Source organism: Balaenoptera acutorostrata, chromosome 16 (assembly GCF_949987535.1).
Source record: "Balaenoptera acutorostrata chromosome 16, mBalAcu1.1, whole genome shotgun sequence".
Classification (NCBI taxonomy): domain Eukaryota; kingdom Metazoa; phylum Chordata; class Mammalia; order Artiodactyla; family Balaenopteridae; genus Balaenoptera; species Balaenoptera acutorostrata.
This window is the reverse complement of record NC_080079.1, coordinates 47,995,690-48,012,733: the sequence shown is the minus strand read 5'-3', so window position 1 is coordinate 48,012,733 and position 17,044 is coordinate 47,995,690. Positions and strand designations below refer to the sequence as shown.

Genomic DNA, 17,044 nt, shown 5'->3' with positions numbered 1-17,044 from the left:
GAAAGCTGGTACTTCAAATACATAAAAATGGTGGAGAGAGAGAGTGATCCTAAGATGCACTGCAGTATAGGAATGCCGAAGTCATAAAAACCTGGACCAAAGTGGTCACCATCACACTTATTCGCAAGCTGATGTTCTGCATACGGATCCCATCTTTGCCTCTACCAACATCCACCAACTGTTTGTGATTAGTTAAAAAAAAAAAAAAAAGTAGTAAATACAAAACAAAGAATGTTTTCTTTATACAGTATTTTTTTTTAAGTTTCTCAGCATACTATTTTAAGGCTCAGGTCAGTGTTTAAAAATCTGTGCAAAAAGGAAATGCTGATTACAAATTGTTTTGACTGTGATAATGAACACAACTCAAATCATGGGTCATAATGCTTAAAATGGAAAAAATCAAATTGATATAGCTGGATACTATAAATATAAAGAGTTTATATTTAGCTTTACGTTTAAACATACGTAATTAACATATTAACAATAAGTAAAGTCTGGCAGACCCTGAGAATTTCTCCCATTTAAAAGAATTACAAGATTGAGAAACACTGTCCCTAAGAAATAAAATTTTCAAAATATATTATGGTACAACTTATCACTGTTTTTCATGTTAAGGAAAAAAAGAGCTAAGGAAAAAAAAAGGAGCGACAGGAAAGGTATAGAAAGTTTAAGAATAACTTGTAAGTATGTAACAGGGAAGAGCCAAATCTGACTACATGTTGGATCTGTTTCTTTTACTTTTTAACCTTTGCTTTCCAGCTGCTTTGGTTCACTAAAAGGATACTGCCTATACATAATGGCTGGCTCAGGGAACCGTGCCCCTCTGTCTGAATGTTAAACCAAAGTGCCTTTGTTCAGGGAAGCATCCTGACCCTGTCCACCTGTGAATATCTGCAAGAAAGAAGAAATGAACACATCTCCCCGAGGCTGGCCATTCCAGGGGATATTTGCAAAACTTATGGCCTTTTTACTTTACTTCCTCATCTCCTCCCCCTCTCTGTTCTATAAAAGAAACTGACATCCAAACCCCGATAAGATGGTTTTTTTGGAGACATTAGTCTGCCATCTTCTTGGTCTGCCAGCTTTCCGAATAATTCCGAATAAAGTCATATTCCTTGCCTCAACACCTCATCTCCTGATTTATTTGCCTGTCATAAGGCGAGCAGAGTGAGCTTGGACTCGTTAACAATAAATAAATGAAAACAACAGTATTAAACCTGAGAAACTGTACACAACAAATTAAGTCTCTCAAAGAAAATGAAACCCATTTTCACAGAAGTATAAAAAAATCTGTTTATAGTTATAAAAACTTTAAAAGTTTATATAAGGCTATAGTGCCAAAAATAAACATATACTCACTCATATTTTAAATATTAAAAAAAACAATCTAATGGTTGCCCTTACAGTCTTAAACGAAATATTTTTTAAATCAAAAATTGAATTATTGCCAAAATATAAGATTAATAAATTATGAAACTGCTAGAAGCTATATTAAGAGCAATAAAAAGTAGAATGCTTAATGTATACTTTAATCATTAGGAAACTCAGCTTCCCTTCGGGCAAACAATGCTGAAGTCATAATTCTTCCCTGATTTACTTTTAAAGACATTTCAGAAGTATGATAATTCCAAAACAAAAATAAAAGAGAAGCCAGGACCAAAGGAAACTGGATGGGGAATCAAGAAACAGAGGTCTTATTCCTGGTTCTCCAAATTATTCTGTGTGGCTCCAGGCAAGTCATTTACAACTCTCAATTCTTCTACTCATTTCCTAGTGATGGAGTGTAAACCAAGAACGTCTCTAAAGAGAGTTCCTCAGGAAGCAAGCACTTAGCATATCAATAATGCTGTTACCTGAGTCTATTAAAGATCAAAAAATGTCTCTGAGGGAGGACACCAGGGCCCATCTCTAAGAACTACATGTAAGAGACAAGAATAGCAAAAGAACACACCTTCAGGTTTTGGGGTCGACTGAATTTGTTGAGAAGTGCAGTCTGAATGAGCTCCCACCGGCTCCCTGCAGTTCGCTCACCATTCTTTAAGGAAAAGAAAAACATGAGGAAACTATTCCAAGTTTTTTTACATGGTAGAATCAGAAGTCAAACAGCAAGTATTAAAATACCTTTCAGAGACTAAAAGAACATCAGTTCTGTTCAGTTTTGTTCTTACCTCATCTTCCACCGGGTACAAGTTTTGTTCTGAACAAGGCATCTTAACATGCTTGTTGTCCCACAAATCTTTAAAATGTGTTGGGAAAGGTTTAGGAACTTCTCCTGCTCGCAAAAGATCTACCTGAAATACAAGAAAACTGTAAGTGCATAAAAACTAGGCATATCTCTTGTACAAAATAATCCAAAGAAAGCAGCCAAAGCAAATGTTATAAAATACAGCCCAGCTCCTAGGCAAGAAATCTCATGTCTTTTTCAGTTGTTCCCCCTCCTTACTTCCAGTTAATCAGTTTCCAAGTCACCATGTCCTGGGCATTCTATCTTCATCCCATCCAGCCCCCAACCGCCACCCCTGGTCCTCATTATTCATTGCCTGAATTTCTGGCAACAGCTTTCTATCCCTCTCCCTAACTCCAACTACTCCCAGACACATTCATACCCCATAAAACCCTTATCCCCACTTGGGAATAACAGTATGTTTCTAAAGTATCCCCAAGTTTCTAATCCTATAATGGCTCCCCTCTGCCTATACTTTGATTCTAAATGATTTCAGTTTTTAACATCCTCTCTTACTGCAAACACTATCTGGGTAAACATCTATTCTGATCTTCAAGACTCAGCTCAATCTTCATTTCCTCTAAGAAGTCTTTAAAAACTTTCTAATAGGCAGTAAGTGTATTCTCTCTTGTTTTATTAGATCATTATCATACTAGAGCACACTTTTTTCCCTTCCCCCACTAGACTCTAAACTTCTTGAGAATAGTAATTATATGAACTTTGTATTTTGAATATTTACAACAGAGCCTGACATATGTGTTTCTAATACGTATAAGTGTTTACATACATACAGTTGACCCTTGAACAACACGGGTTTGAACTGCATGGGTCCACTTATACAACGATCTTTTTCAATGAATACGTACTACAGTACCACACAATCAGCAGTTGATTGAATCTGTGGATGTGGAAACTCGGATATGGAGGGCCAACTGTAAAGTTATACTTGGCTTTTGGACTGCCCAGAGGGTTGGCACCCCTAACCCTCGAGTTGTTCAAGGGTCAACTGTATATGTAAATATACATACATATGTATACGTACGTATGTGTGTATATGTATGCATATATATACATATGCTACTTATAATAAGCATTAAGTAAATGTTTGAGGAAAAAGATACTTTAAAACAAAATAGCTTTACATTTTGCCTAATCCGGACATTTCATATAAATGGAATCATACAAAATGTGACCTTTTGTGCCTGGCCTCCCATTTATCATAATGTTTTCAAGGTTCATCCATGCTATACCATAAATCAGAATTTCACTGTAGATCATCAAATAATCACATAAATAAATATAAAATTTCAAATGTAAGATGCTATAAATGAGAGGTTCATAGTGTCATAAGAACCTTTCTAGACAATTTTAACTTATCTGGTAAGCTTAGGGAAGGCTTTGAGGAAGTAGCAATTGAGCTCAACTCCAAAGGATAAAAAGAAGTAGGAAAAGGCAGAAGAAACAAGAAAAGGGAATAGCCTTGAAAAGGGAAAGCTGCTGTCAAATAGGCAGCTTCATTAAAAGTCTGCAACCCGGGCTTCCCTGGTGGCGCAGTGATTGAGAATCTGCCTGCTAATGCAGGGGACATGGGTTCGAGCCCTGGTCTGGGAAGATTCCACATGCCGTGGAGCAACTGGGCCCGTGAGCCACAACTACTGAGCCTGCGCATCTGGAGCTTATGCCGCAGCAAGAGAGGCCGCGATCGTGAGAGGCCCGCGCACCGTGATGAAGAGGGGCCCCCGTTTGCCGCAACTAGAGAAAGCTCTCGCACAGAAACGAAGACCCAACATAGCCAAAAATAAAATAAATAAATAAATAAAGACCCAGTATCAGTGTAATTTCATTAAAAAAAAAAAAGTCTGCAACCCAAGATAAATAAATTTATAGGCCATTTATATAGATAACCATTAAAACCATGAGTGTGTATAAGACTACCCCGAGAGAGGAGAAGATAAGAGGACCTATGAAAAAGCCTTGGGGAACTCCAATGACATTTAAGGGCCACATATAGAAAAAAAGCTAAAAGGAACCTAAGAAGTGGCTTAAGGAGGTAGGAAGAAAATCACGATTATATGGTGTCAAGGAATCAAAAGGATGAGAATATTCCAAGGAGGAAAGAATAAAGAATGGTCAAAAGTGGCTGAGTCATCAATCATGCCAAAAGTATTTTCACCTCCATATGAGGATCCCAAAAGTGATTCTGTAAAGATGTTCCATGTAATCTGAGGTGACAAAAACAGGTACCAGTAGAGGTTCACACACAGGGGAACATATATATAAGAATATGCTTTGGATGTCTGTCTGTCTAAATGTGTGTGTGCATGTGTGTAGTGCATGCACCTACATGTGTTTGCCTTATGTGTGTACATGTTGGTGTGTGAATGTGTGTGCATGCGTGCATTTACAGATTATCAAGCACTATTATGTCCATGCAATTTCAGATTGCCTTACATTTCTAACGCTAAATATCAGCTTTACTTTATTACTTCAACTTCTGTAACTATTAATATCTGGCATCTTAGAAATGTAACTAAGGACTGTCTATCTAATAACTATTAATTATACATATATCATATTACCATATTCAGGAAAAAGAATCTAGAAGAAATTACACCAAATTGTTAAACTCTGAGAATAGGACTGAGAGACACTTGGGTTTTCTGAGGTATTCACTTTCACATAACAGTTGCCTTTTTCTTTTTTTCCATTGAGCCTATATTACTTTTGTAATAAAATAAAACTTTTATAAATTCATTGGATATCTAACAATAAATAAACAGTAGTTACAGAGATTAAGTAATGATGGTATAAGATGCTTCAGGTTTTCTTTGTGGGTAGTGGGAGAGAGGAAGCAGGAAAAGTCAAAATATCACTTACTTACCTCGATCAACCTTTTCTCCAAATCTTCACCATTAACATCTTGTCAGTCATCCAAGTCTTTTCTTAATTTTACACACATTAGCAATGCCTCCTTTTCCCTTATCACCCATACTTAAGAATTCACCATGTCCTAGCAATATTACCTCAGAACAATGCAACCGTTTATTCTTTTTTATTCCCACGGTTATTACCCTGTCTCAGTTATTTCCAAACTTTTTTAAATAGCAGAACTCTTTTTTTCCCTAAGAAATCTGATACAAAATCATTATATTTAAACATAAGCTATTTAAATAAATATAATTTTTACAGTAACTTTACATACTCTAACATCAATAGCAATGAGGCTACTTTAAGGACTATAAAATCTGAAATCAGGAGTTAGAGATGACAGCTAAAGCTTATATCATCCTACTATTTATATCTCTTATCCAGTATTAAGAAAATCCTATTCACACACCAAAATAGTTGCAAATGGTAACCTTTTTTAACTGTTATTTTGATGCTTAAGGAAATTCTTCAGTCAAATAGCAGTGGCAAGACAACCTCGATTCTATGAGCTGCATAAAAATGAGTTCTCTTGGTAAAATCTGCTGGTTAAAATATGGTATTAAGCATTTTAAAATTTGAGTGCATTTCTTAGTTCTTTTACTACAGGTTTTCCATAGCTAAAAATATAATTTAGAAAAGAAACGTGAGTCAATTTCAAAAGAACCCCTGAACCACTTCCACGCAGCACAATTTGATAATTATTGTTTCTTTACTTTTCATCTCTTATCTGAGCTCTTACATTACCTTCCCCTGTTTCCAATGTATCCTCACTTCAGTTTTCCTTACCTATACCTGTCTGATCAATCTTGCTATACATACAGGACAACTATTGTCTACACAGACATTTTAATGAGTTCCAATTCTTATAGACTCAAGTCCAGTTCCTGGCACCTGAAGCCCTCTACAATATGGACCCAATCCACCTTTCAAGTCTTCTTTTCCACCATTTCCCATCCAAATTCTCAGTTCTAGCAAATCACTTGTTTTTCATTTCTAAAACAAATAGTTTTTAACTACACAGCCTTTTCCTATACAGGTTATGTATCTGTCTGGAATTCCTTTGCCTTACTAAATTAACTCCACCTCAGAAATTTCTGCTCATCTTTAGGAGCTCAGTCAAACCCCACCACCCTGCTCAATGTCGCTGCTACGTATGTTAATAAATTCTACACTTCAAAATATTTAATCACATGTAGACTAAGTTGTACAAGAAAAGGGATTTTTTTTAAGTAGCCCCTGTGAAATCTCATACAGAGTCTGACTAATAAATGAGATGAGTATTTAATCCTCTATGGGGTTTTTTTGTTTTTTGTTTTGGCCATGCCACACAGCTTGTAGGATCTTAGTTCCCTGACCAGGGATCAAACCCAGGCCCACAGCAGTGAAAGCGCTGAGTCCTAACCATCCTAACCACTGGACCACCAGAGAATTCCCAAGACATGAATATTTAAAACTATTCTATGAGTAGTAGAAATCTTCTAAAATTGGATTATGGTGATGGTTGCCTAATTCAGTGGTGGCACAGTGGTAAAGAATCCACCTGTCAATGCAGGAGGGACAGGGGTTCGAGCCCTGGTCTGGGAAGATCCCACATGCCACGGAGCAACTAAACCCGTGCGCCAAAACTACTGAGCCTGCGCTCTAGAGTCCGTGAGCCACAACTACTGAGCACCTGTGCCACAACTACTAGAGCCTGCGCACCTAGAGCCCGTGCTCCGCAACAAGAGAAGCCACCACAATGAGAAGCCTGAGCACCGCAACAAAGAGTAATTCCCACTCACTGCAACTAGAGAAAGCCCATGCGAAGCAACAAAGACCCAACGCAGCCAAAAATAAATAAATCAAATTTTTTAAAAAATTAACTAAATATCACTGAATTGAGTACTTAAAATGGGTTAATTTTATATACCTCAATAAAGTTGTTGTTGTTGTTTTTAAAAAAAAAAACCCATGGACAGTGTGAAAGAGGTTACCAGGGGTTAGTTAGGAATGGGAAGTTATTGTTTAGTAGGTAGAGTTTCTGTGTGGGAAGATGAAAAATTTCTGGAAATGAATAGTGGTAATGGTTGCACAACATTGTGAATGGACTGAATGCCACTGAAATGTACACTTAAAAATGGTTAAGATGGTATATGTATAACCACAATTTTTTAAAGTAAGGTTTGTTTTAAAAATGTTGAGTTTGAGATACCTGTGGGACAGTGATGGAGATGTCTAGAAGAATCTAAAGCTCAGAAAAGAGGGTAAAACTGAAGAATGATTTGAGGATATTGAACCACATACAACTTTGAATTTTAGTACCTAACATGTAGTGGGTACTCAATAAATGTTGTCAATTGAATTTTTTTTTAAATCCAATAAATTTTCTTAAAAATACAGAAAAATTCAATTTCCTCACCAGCTAACAATGATTCATCTTATGGATTTATTAAGTACCGTGTTAAGTAAGCTCTCATTATATTTCTCCATCCTGTAGAATTCTCAGTACTTTATATATGCAGAAAAGAGAAGCACTTTCTATGCTTTGGTCTGTTTTTCACATTTATAAGTATCAGAATAAATTAAGACTTAGCATCTTCTCTCTTTATAGGTAAGAGGTAACACCTACCCGAATAGTCACTGTGTGATTGGCAGATGGTCTCAACGGAGGCAGCCGGATCCCACACCTTGGCATTCTTCTCATCTCCTCAATAGGAGTTCCAAGCCATTTCTTATCTGGAGAAAGGTGAGGTGCAATGTATTTAGGGATCTTCCTTTCTGTTCTTTGATGTCTGATTTCACATTGTTCTTTTCTAAGATCAAAACAAATGTATTCAGTCACAAACCACTTACCGTTTAAATTTACTTAGATACACAAGTGAAAAAACTTACCCAGAACGTTATTGTTTAAAATGTGCCAAACTTGCTCTTTCTCCTTGGTATTTAGAAAAAAACAAAACAAAACAACAAAAAAACCTTATAAGGTTTACAGTAAAACCCAAGAGCTTATTTTCAATACTCTGTGGAAGGAATTTCCAAACACACGTAAACCACCTTCTGAAAAAAGGGACCATGTAAAAATATGTACACTGCCAAATGAGTCATGATTCACAGTATCAGCTACTTCTCAGGACTCTAGACAGTAATTTTCAATGAAGTGAACTTACTACGGCATGCTTGCCATAAAAGATCACAAAAATTATGGAGTAGGCTTTACGATATCATATAGGATAATTGCATAAATAAAATTTTTACATTTACATTTTTTTTGTAATCAGACTGGGATTTAAATCCCAGCTTTACCACCCACAAGTTACATAATTTCAGTGAATTCTCTAACCCAAATCTCAATTTTCTCATTTGTGAAGTGAGTACAATCACACCTGCCTGCCTGTTAAAGCATTAGAGAAGGTGCATATACAATGGCCTAAGAAAACAGCAGTTACTATCATATTTATGTTCTAGTAATTCCCATAAATCTCTGAAGGAAGTTCATGAAACTAAAGTCTGATTATTTATTTACTTCTTGTTTTCTGTTTCTGGGATTTTTAGAATTTAACATTTTGAACCTAGGTTTAAGTTTAGCATAAATAGTTAACAAGAAAGACAACTATTTCTTTGCTTCAGTGTAAACCGTACTTTGTTAAACCCCCCCTTACAAAATTATAAAACATGTTACACTACTGAAGATACTCTTGATGGCAAAAATTACCTTTTGTCCTCTGCTTTCGGCATTCTCATGAAATGATCCGTGATTTTAGAATCCTTTTTCCCATGTTGCTTAGAATTTCTGCACTCTACATTCAGGCTAGAAGTACTTCCAGGTAGTTTGACATTTAAATCATTCATTCCAGCGCGACTCTCTCCTTCAAATTGGAAATGTAATCGAATCTCACCTCCCTTAGCAGAGGACCGTTTCCTCAATTCAGTGTCAGCTTCTCTTACTTGGAACCTTGAAGGTTTATTTGCTGTTTGGGTGGAACTATCTTCCTGTTCATCAAAACCTGGACTTGTCTCTTCATCTGCTTCTGAGTCCTGACAACTATTTTTGGAATTATCTACATCCATTGGTGACTCGGGTTCACTTTCTTTCTCAAATGCAGGAGAATTTCCTAGGCTACTTTCTTGTCTACTCAATTTGTTGGCATTTTTCAGTCCAGTACCAACATCCTCAGAGCCGGTATCTGACAAGGGGCTCTCTGGCACCACGTCTGTCTCTTCCTGCTGACACCCTGCACAGTCTTCGGCGGGATGGCAAACTTTGCTGCACTTCTGGTGGCTTCTGGCTTCTACACCCTGTTCATCTTCTGTTGTCTGTTTTGCATTCGCAAGCTTTATAGGTGTCAAAAATTGTTGATTATCTCTACTCTCCTCACTATTTGTGTCGCTGTGATCATCATTTTGGGGTGACTGATCAATGTTAGCATTACTGAACTGCTCTGGTACCAGAGTTACTATTGGAGGTTCACTTTCCAAAAGCCGCTCTGAATGTTTCCCTTCCTTTTGCCACTTACAGATAGCTGCAGTCTGATGCTGGTTCAAATATTGTGTACTTTTTTCAACTGGTGATTTATCAAAACCTAGCTGAGAAACATTTTCTAATTTTTCCATGTTATGTTGATAAAAGTTATCTTTCTGTACAGAACTCATCATGAATTCTTCTCTTGTGTTGTTGTTTTCTTTACTATGCAAACTACAAAAGAATAGAAAGAATGATACAACAGAACTTATGATACAACAGAAAGAAGTTATGACGCAAAAAATCACTTACCTGAACACACTCCTACAATGTCACAGCATTAATTAAACTACTTGTGATTACCTGAGCATACAGCATGCTCTTTCATGGGTCCATGTCTTTGCACATATGCCTATAATGCCCTTTCCCCAACTGTGTGCCTGGCAAACACCTGCCAACAGTGCAGTGTTAAACTTCACTCACCTCCTGTGCAGTCTTTCCTGTAAAGGTAAAGCTGATTGTCTGTTTTATATGTTAACCATCACTGTACCTTGTTTAAACCTTTACTGTTGCATTGATCACACCATGTAATCATCATGTGTTTTGGTGTCTGTCAGCATCACTACACTATAAGTATCTTAAAGACAGAGACTATTCCTCTTTCATCTCTGTATCTCAAGTATATTAGACCACCCCTGGCACATAGGAGACTCTAAAAAATTATTATTTATTAACTGAAATGTAGATAAAGAAAAATGGGAAAGCAAAAAGAAGAGAAAACAGCATGAGGCACAATAAAACATCCATATATCATGTTATTCATTTCTCTATATAGGCATGGTTCTTTACCTTTCTGATTCAGCTGTCTTGAGTCCTTTCGTGTCCATCCAACTGGTAATAGTCTTCTGTTTGAAAACTGTAAAAAAAAAAAAAAAATTAATGTATGTGCATGCATACCTTCAAAGAGAAAATACCTATAGCAGCATATATGCATGTAAGGCATTATGACAGTTTCTGTGGATTAAACAACGATTAATCACTCCTTCCCCACTCAGGCAATGGGAGATAATACATTTGGCATAGAAGAGAAAGTGACCAGACCCTAAAAGAATTGGTATGGCCTAATGGATGAGAGTACATGCTCTGAAATCAGATTACCTAGATCCAAATCCTGGCCCCCCTACTGGATTCCTGTATGACTTTGTGAAGAGCCATTTCTCTGTGTCTCTGACTCCTTATTAGTAAACATGCAAATTAATAGTATCTCTCCTGGGGTTATTGTGAGGTTTAAATTAAATAATAACCATTGCAAAGTGCTTAGGGCACTATCTGATATATGTTCAGTAAATATTAGTTCTTAATTATCATTAGTATCAAAAGAGATGCTGAGGGAGTTCCCTGGTGGTCTAGTGATTAGGATTTGGTGTTTTCACTGCCATGGCCCAGGTTTAATCCCTGGTCAGGGAACTGAGACCCTGCAAGCTGTGCAGCATGGCCAAAATAATAATAATGATAAATTTAAAAAATAAAATAAATAAAAAAGATCCTGATAAGAAATTAAGATATTTCTGAGGAAAAGACTACTTTAGGGAACTGAAGTAAATGGGATCATCTGATAAGTAGTGCTTAAACTGTGTCTTGAAGAATAAACATGTCATCACATAAAGGGAAAATCAGAAGCAACGGAACCAATGGCAGAAAAATATAAAGAAAGCAACAGAAAACATGGCTGAAAAGTCAGCTAGGACCATATCATAGAGATCCCCGAATAACCCACAAAGAGAGGTACAAAAAAGTGTCAAAAGTCACACTCAGAGTTATAATGTCAGAGTTCAAATCTAGGAGTCTCCAAGTCAGGCAGGATACATAGCCTGGAGGGCAGATGTGAAGGGGCAAGAAGGAACAGCCTGTCAGTAGAAGCCAGTGAGGAAGGTATTGGTCTAGGTCAGTGGTTCCCAAACCATCTGAATCATCAGGAGGCTGACAACAAATGGATCCAAGGGCCACACCTAGACCTTCTGAATCAAAATCTATATGTGATGATGGAGGTATGAGGGAAGCTGGAATCTGTATTTTTTTTTCAAAAAATGATTTTGATGATCAGCAAGGTTGAAGAACTACTGGTCAAGATCTAAAAATAGTCCTTGTAAGGACAGAGAATAAAAAGTTGAGAAGTGAGAGTCATTACAGACCTCACAATGATAGGAGAAGTTAAAGATGACACTAAGCTTTAATGCTTGAGACTTGAAAGATGATGACAACATTAAATAGAAATGTAGAATATAAAAGAACTGGATTTAGGGGGAAAATATGATTGGGTCAATACTGAACACACTAAATTTGAAATGCCAAAAAGATAACTATACAGAAATGACCAGCAGACAGTAGCAAAAGTAGAATTGATGGTTCAGTGAGGGACATGTAACATAAATAAATTCAAGCCACAATTTATATAAACATTAGAAATTTAAGCATGCTTTCAAAATGTAATGTACTGCATACGGATTACATGTATATAACATTTTAGTGTAAGAAAATCTTGAACATTCTCAACTACTGTCTAAATTGCAATGTAAGAATCTAGGTACCTTAGGTCATAAACTCTTCTTATTTACCTATGTCCCCTCAAACACCATAACATGAGATGCCATCCCAAATATATAAAAATCAACAATTTATTTACTACTGCATTTGAGTGCCATATAATTTATACTTTCCACAAAATCTTTTATTAGCATTTTAAAAATCATTTCTTTCACAAAAAATTATATATACATTTGATATTTCTTGTTAAACACCACTACTTTCGTGACTTTATTAAGTTACTACTTCTACAGCAAATCAGGCTTCAGAGAAAAAATTAGTTTCAGTCACAAGGGAGTAGGAGGATGATCCACTTGGTTCTGAGACTTTTTCTACAGTTCCATCTTCTCTATTTAATTTCCTTATATCAAACACAGCAAGTATAGAAAATCCTCAAAGTACAAATCAGCAATGAGCCAAAAAATTCATTTTTTGGGTCAGTGTAGAATTTAAAATACCTTTTTCCATAAATGTAAAGATTCAATGGTATGCAATGGCTAGGTTCCTATAACACACATGAAGCATGGCACTATGAGGACAAGTCTACAGAACCTAAAAAAGTGCATGCAACATCATTTCCTAAAAAGCTAGGAAGAGTGTTCCAGTGTAGTTGAAGGAGAGGTCTCCCTCCTGCAGCTCTGACGCTGAGAATGTGTTCTCTCTCTAGCTTCAGGCTTCCTATTACAATACCTGAAGCCTGAGAACAGGGTGAAGGAGGAGAAGCAAGAAGTGAGGAACTGACATTTCCTGCTAATAAAATGGTCCTCAGTCCTTCCGATGGCCCCAGAGAAAGGACAGCCTACTTCTTTCCAATACCACTACTTCTGGCTTCAAAAGGTTTCTTTCACAACACATCACAGGACTGTATCAGTTGTACCCCTCTTATTCCTGAAGTAAGCATAAAATGATGTGTCCTGGGTTCTGAGGAATTTCTTTTAACTAGAAGTAATCACAGCAAACAAAAAGGGAGGCAATAGAAGGTGATGAAATATCAATAGATACGAGATCTGGAGTCAAACAAAATCCTGGGCTGAGCTCTTTGCTCAGTCACTTACTAGTATGTATTTCATTTCTTTAAGCCTTTATTTCTTCACCTGCAAAATGGGGTTAACAATACCTATTTCCAAGGCTTATGTGGATCAATGAGAGAAAATATTGTGCCCAGTCTCACAAAGCAGAAACTCAACAAATGTATTCTCTACCAACATTTCCACCCAATCTCTTTTTTCACTGAGATCAGTCGTTCTCCAACTTTACTCTGACTTCACACCATTTACATAATCTCATAAGTAACCTCACTCAGTAACCAGCAAATTTCAATGAGCAAATCATTCAATTAGGTGCTAGAGATACCGGCAAAAGGCACAAAATGCAGTAAAATTCACCTGCATTTAAAGGAACACCCTCACCTTCACAAAAAGCCTCTTTCCTCCAGCAGCAGCAAGATAAGGCATGGGAAGGAAGGGTGTGGTGAGACCTAAGAGCGATGGACAGTGGGAGAGTTTTGAGGTGAGGAAAGAGGTTTGAAGGTGCTTTTGACAGCACCGAAGCTGAAAGAATGATAAGGGGGATGGGGGACAAGGCAGCTCCAGTCTCCCACCCACCCACCCACCACTGACCTACACTCAGATCATCCCTGGAGCGAGGAGAGAAACTCTAGGTAGTTATAACAGGCAGAAAAGGGGAGCTCCTACAGCAACACGACTGGATAAACCATTCCCCATCAGAGGGTGAATAGCATGCTGAGTTCTGCCTATATGCAGATTTGCAGATTTGCAGATTTCAATCAGTCTAAGAAATATGCCCAGGAAGATAAATAACACAAAATTTAAAGATACTGAATAAATATCCATTTCCCTATCTCACTTCTAGGATAACTAAATATAAACATTTTAAATACCAAGTTCCTAAAAGAATTCCAAAATCTCAAACAATAGATTTTGATACAAATTTAGATTTTGAACATTTTGTTAATTGGTGTCCTGTGCCAGGTATACAGAAAACATTTACACACATGCACAAGTACAGCCCAAGTATTAATTCACTCCCTCTTCTGAAAATCAGAAGATCCAATTAGTGAGGACTGACAGACCCCCTCCAACTCACTCCTTCTCCTTTACATGCAAATAAAGTTAATAGGACCACAAATTAGCCTGTTACAGAAGTCAGATACAGTACTTGGAGGTCACCCTTAGTTCCCCTCCCCTCCACTCTCCTTCAACAAGTTCTCTGAAATCTACATCCTAAATCTTAAACCCATCCCTTCCTCCCCATCTTCAAAATAGCACCAATATTAAAAGAACAGTTACATCACTCACTGGGCAACTGCATTTGTTTTCTGCAACTGGTCTCCTTGTCTACAGTCTTGACTTTCTCTAATCCAGCATTTCACAAACTACAAATGACCAACATTTTTTAATGAAATAATACAGACAACATGATAATGCAGCATACATAGTAAAGTATTATTTCATGAAACATTTGTTATAAACATGACCTATTTACCAGGAGATATACATATATATATATATATATATATATATTGCTTACTCTGTGTACCAACTGAAATTTATACTGTGGGTTGCAGTCAGAAAGGTCCAAAGATCACTGCGTAAGCCATCTTTTCTAAAATATTAACCAAATGATATCCCTTTTCTTACAAGCTTTTTAGTGGCTCCCCGTTAACCACAGGTCAAGTCCAAACTCCTTGAAATGGCACTTGAGTTTGTCCATAAATAAGCTCTCACTCCCCTTCCCAGCCTCAGCTGAGTCTTGTCATTCTGGTCTCCTGTCAAGCCACCTTTTGTACATGCCGTTCCCTCTGCCTATATAATTTTTTCTTTCCCTGGTTTATACAGCAAATCCTGCTCATCCTTCAATACTAAGTGCAGGTCTGCTCCTCATTGCCTCTAAGTCCTGAGAGAACTAAGTGTACACCATTCGTCAGAGGACTTCCTAACCTGTGCCCATTCTCTTATACTGCTGACCAACACATACTTTTTGAAATGCCCCCGTCCTTGCATGACACAACAAAAGCAGGCTTTCCTCCTACTTCTCTGGCTGCTTCTCTTCAGTCTACTCTTACATGGTGGTGTCTGTCCTAGGTCGCCTTTATTTTCACTACATGCTTTATACTATCTAATCTACTACCATCGTATCAATTATGGTGTATGTGACAATAACTCCCAAACCTGTATTTCCAGCACAGATATACTTCTTATGAGGTACAAACCCACATAACCCATTCCCTCCTAAATCCATCCACTTTTCCCCTTTCCTACCTACTGCCTGCAACCAACTATTAACCATCATTATCTCCCATCTAGACTAACTCCTTAACTATCTTGGGCCTGCACTTCTGCTCCCTTTCAATCCATTCATTTTCCACACACCAGCCACAAGGACCTTTAAAACATATATTTTTAAATAAATATACATATATTTAAAAAATATATATCCAGTCAAGTCACTCCCCTACTGAAACCCTTTAATAGTTTCACATTGCCCTTAGAAATAAAGTTCAAAACCCTTAGCATTGCCCAGTATGATCTGATCTTTGCCTACCTCTGCAACCTCATCTCTCACTACTTTCCCCTGCTGACAATATGAATCAGCTGCACTTTGGGATCACTTCATTAATTTCTCTTCATCTAGCTAACTCATCACTCTTCAGTTCTCGGAATAAGGCTCTTATCTTCTGGCTGGGAGATTACCTTTGAGCCCACAAACCGGATTAGGTACACCTGACTTCTACCATAACGCTCTGTTCCTTCATGAATTGGAACATCCATTACCCTTTATTATGTTAACTTCCCTAATTGTCTATCTCTCCTGATAGATTTTAGGGTATGAAGACAGAAACAAAGTTACTTTTGTTCAACACTGTACACCAGAAACAAGCATAATGCAAGCTAAGAATAATAGCTCTGCACCCAGGGACTTAGAATGTAAATTGAGATAAGCTGTGATTTTCTTTGCAGCTTTCTTTCCATCTAGAGGCTGAAGCGTCACATACACAATTAAACCTCCTTAACGACTAAGGCAATTTCTCAGTCAAACCCGAAGAAAGGAAACAAGTGGAGTATCCTACCACTTCCCTCCCTGTGAGTGACTGCTCATCAGGGTTTCTCACACCACCAATCGCCACGGGAAAAATCCGGCCCCATTCTCCCAGTAGTAGCCTTGGTGGCTCAGCTAGGGGACCTCAGAGTTCAGAGTGGTGCACACAAGACCAGAAAAGCGGGGGGGGGGGGGGGGGGGGAGCGGTGCTGGAGTCCCTGGCTCCTCAGAGACCAAGAAGAGGTTTGGGCCGAGGCGAAGGACAAAGAGCTTTATTTCCTCACGTACCAAGCGAGGTGGCGCTGCCTCTGTGCGGTCCCGCCCGCCCCGGGACGCAGCCTGACGAGGACGGCGGGACCCTGAACTGCACCGGAGCGTCCTTGGGATCGAGGACGCGCCTCCGCCTGCCGGGGAAGCTCCGGGCGTCCGAGGCGGCCGGCGGAGAAGTTGCAGCGGCGCCCCAGCGGGGTCGCTTAGTGCAGGGCTCACAGCCGGGGCCCGCACTCATGCTGGGACCCGCAGCGCACAGTCCCCGGGCTAGCCCGGGCGGAGAGCCTCATTCACTAACCCTGGGAGGGACGGACTGCGCCTCCTTCTCGGCGCCTCCCGACACCATGCCCTCTCTGCCGCTGCCTGCTTCTGCAGCTGCTGCTCTGCCGGCCTCCCGAGCCAGACCCTATCCAGTCGCCTGCCTTCCCTCTTCCACAGGAACCCCACCTTCCTTAAGATGCGCCGCTTTGATTCTGGCTTCGTTCACTTTCCCACCACCGGAAAGCTGCCGTCAGGCGCTTCCGCCTTCCGGGACGTACGCT

At 38.6% G+C, this 17,044-nt stretch overlaps 1 protein-coding gene across 4 annotated transcripts in view; it reads right to left on the bottom strand.

Moving 5' to 3' along the window:
• The window catches only part of PARG (poly(ADP-ribose) glycohydrolase), a 119,471-nt gene extending 102,430 nt beyond the window's left edge, over positions 1 to 17,041 (bottom strand). For 2 of the 4 annotated variants that reach the window (XM_057530704.1, XM_057530705.1), the window contains exons 1-6: positions 16,521 to 17,006; positions 10,440 to 10,506; positions 8,844 to 9,824; positions 7,761 to 7,944; positions 2,169 to 2,291; positions 1,952 to 2,035 (exon numbers count right to left, since the gene is read on the bottom strand). In XM_057530704.1, the coding sequence (XP_057386687.1) occupies positions 1,952 to 2,035; positions 2,169 to 2,291; positions 7,761 to 7,944; positions 8,844 to 9,824; positions 10,440 to 10,506; positions 16,521 to 16,740 (1,659 nt within the window). In that variant the 5' untranslated portion in view covers positions 16,741 to 17,006. Of the gene's footprint in view, positions 1 to 1,951; positions 2,036 to 2,168; positions 2,292 to 7,760; positions 7,945 to 8,843; positions 9,825 to 10,439; positions 10,507 to 16,520 lie in introns of all 4 variants that reach the window. The other 2 variants (XM_057530707.1, XM_028164986.2) reach the window with 2 other exon arrangements.
• Positions 17,042 to 17,044: the final 3 nt, after the last annotated feature.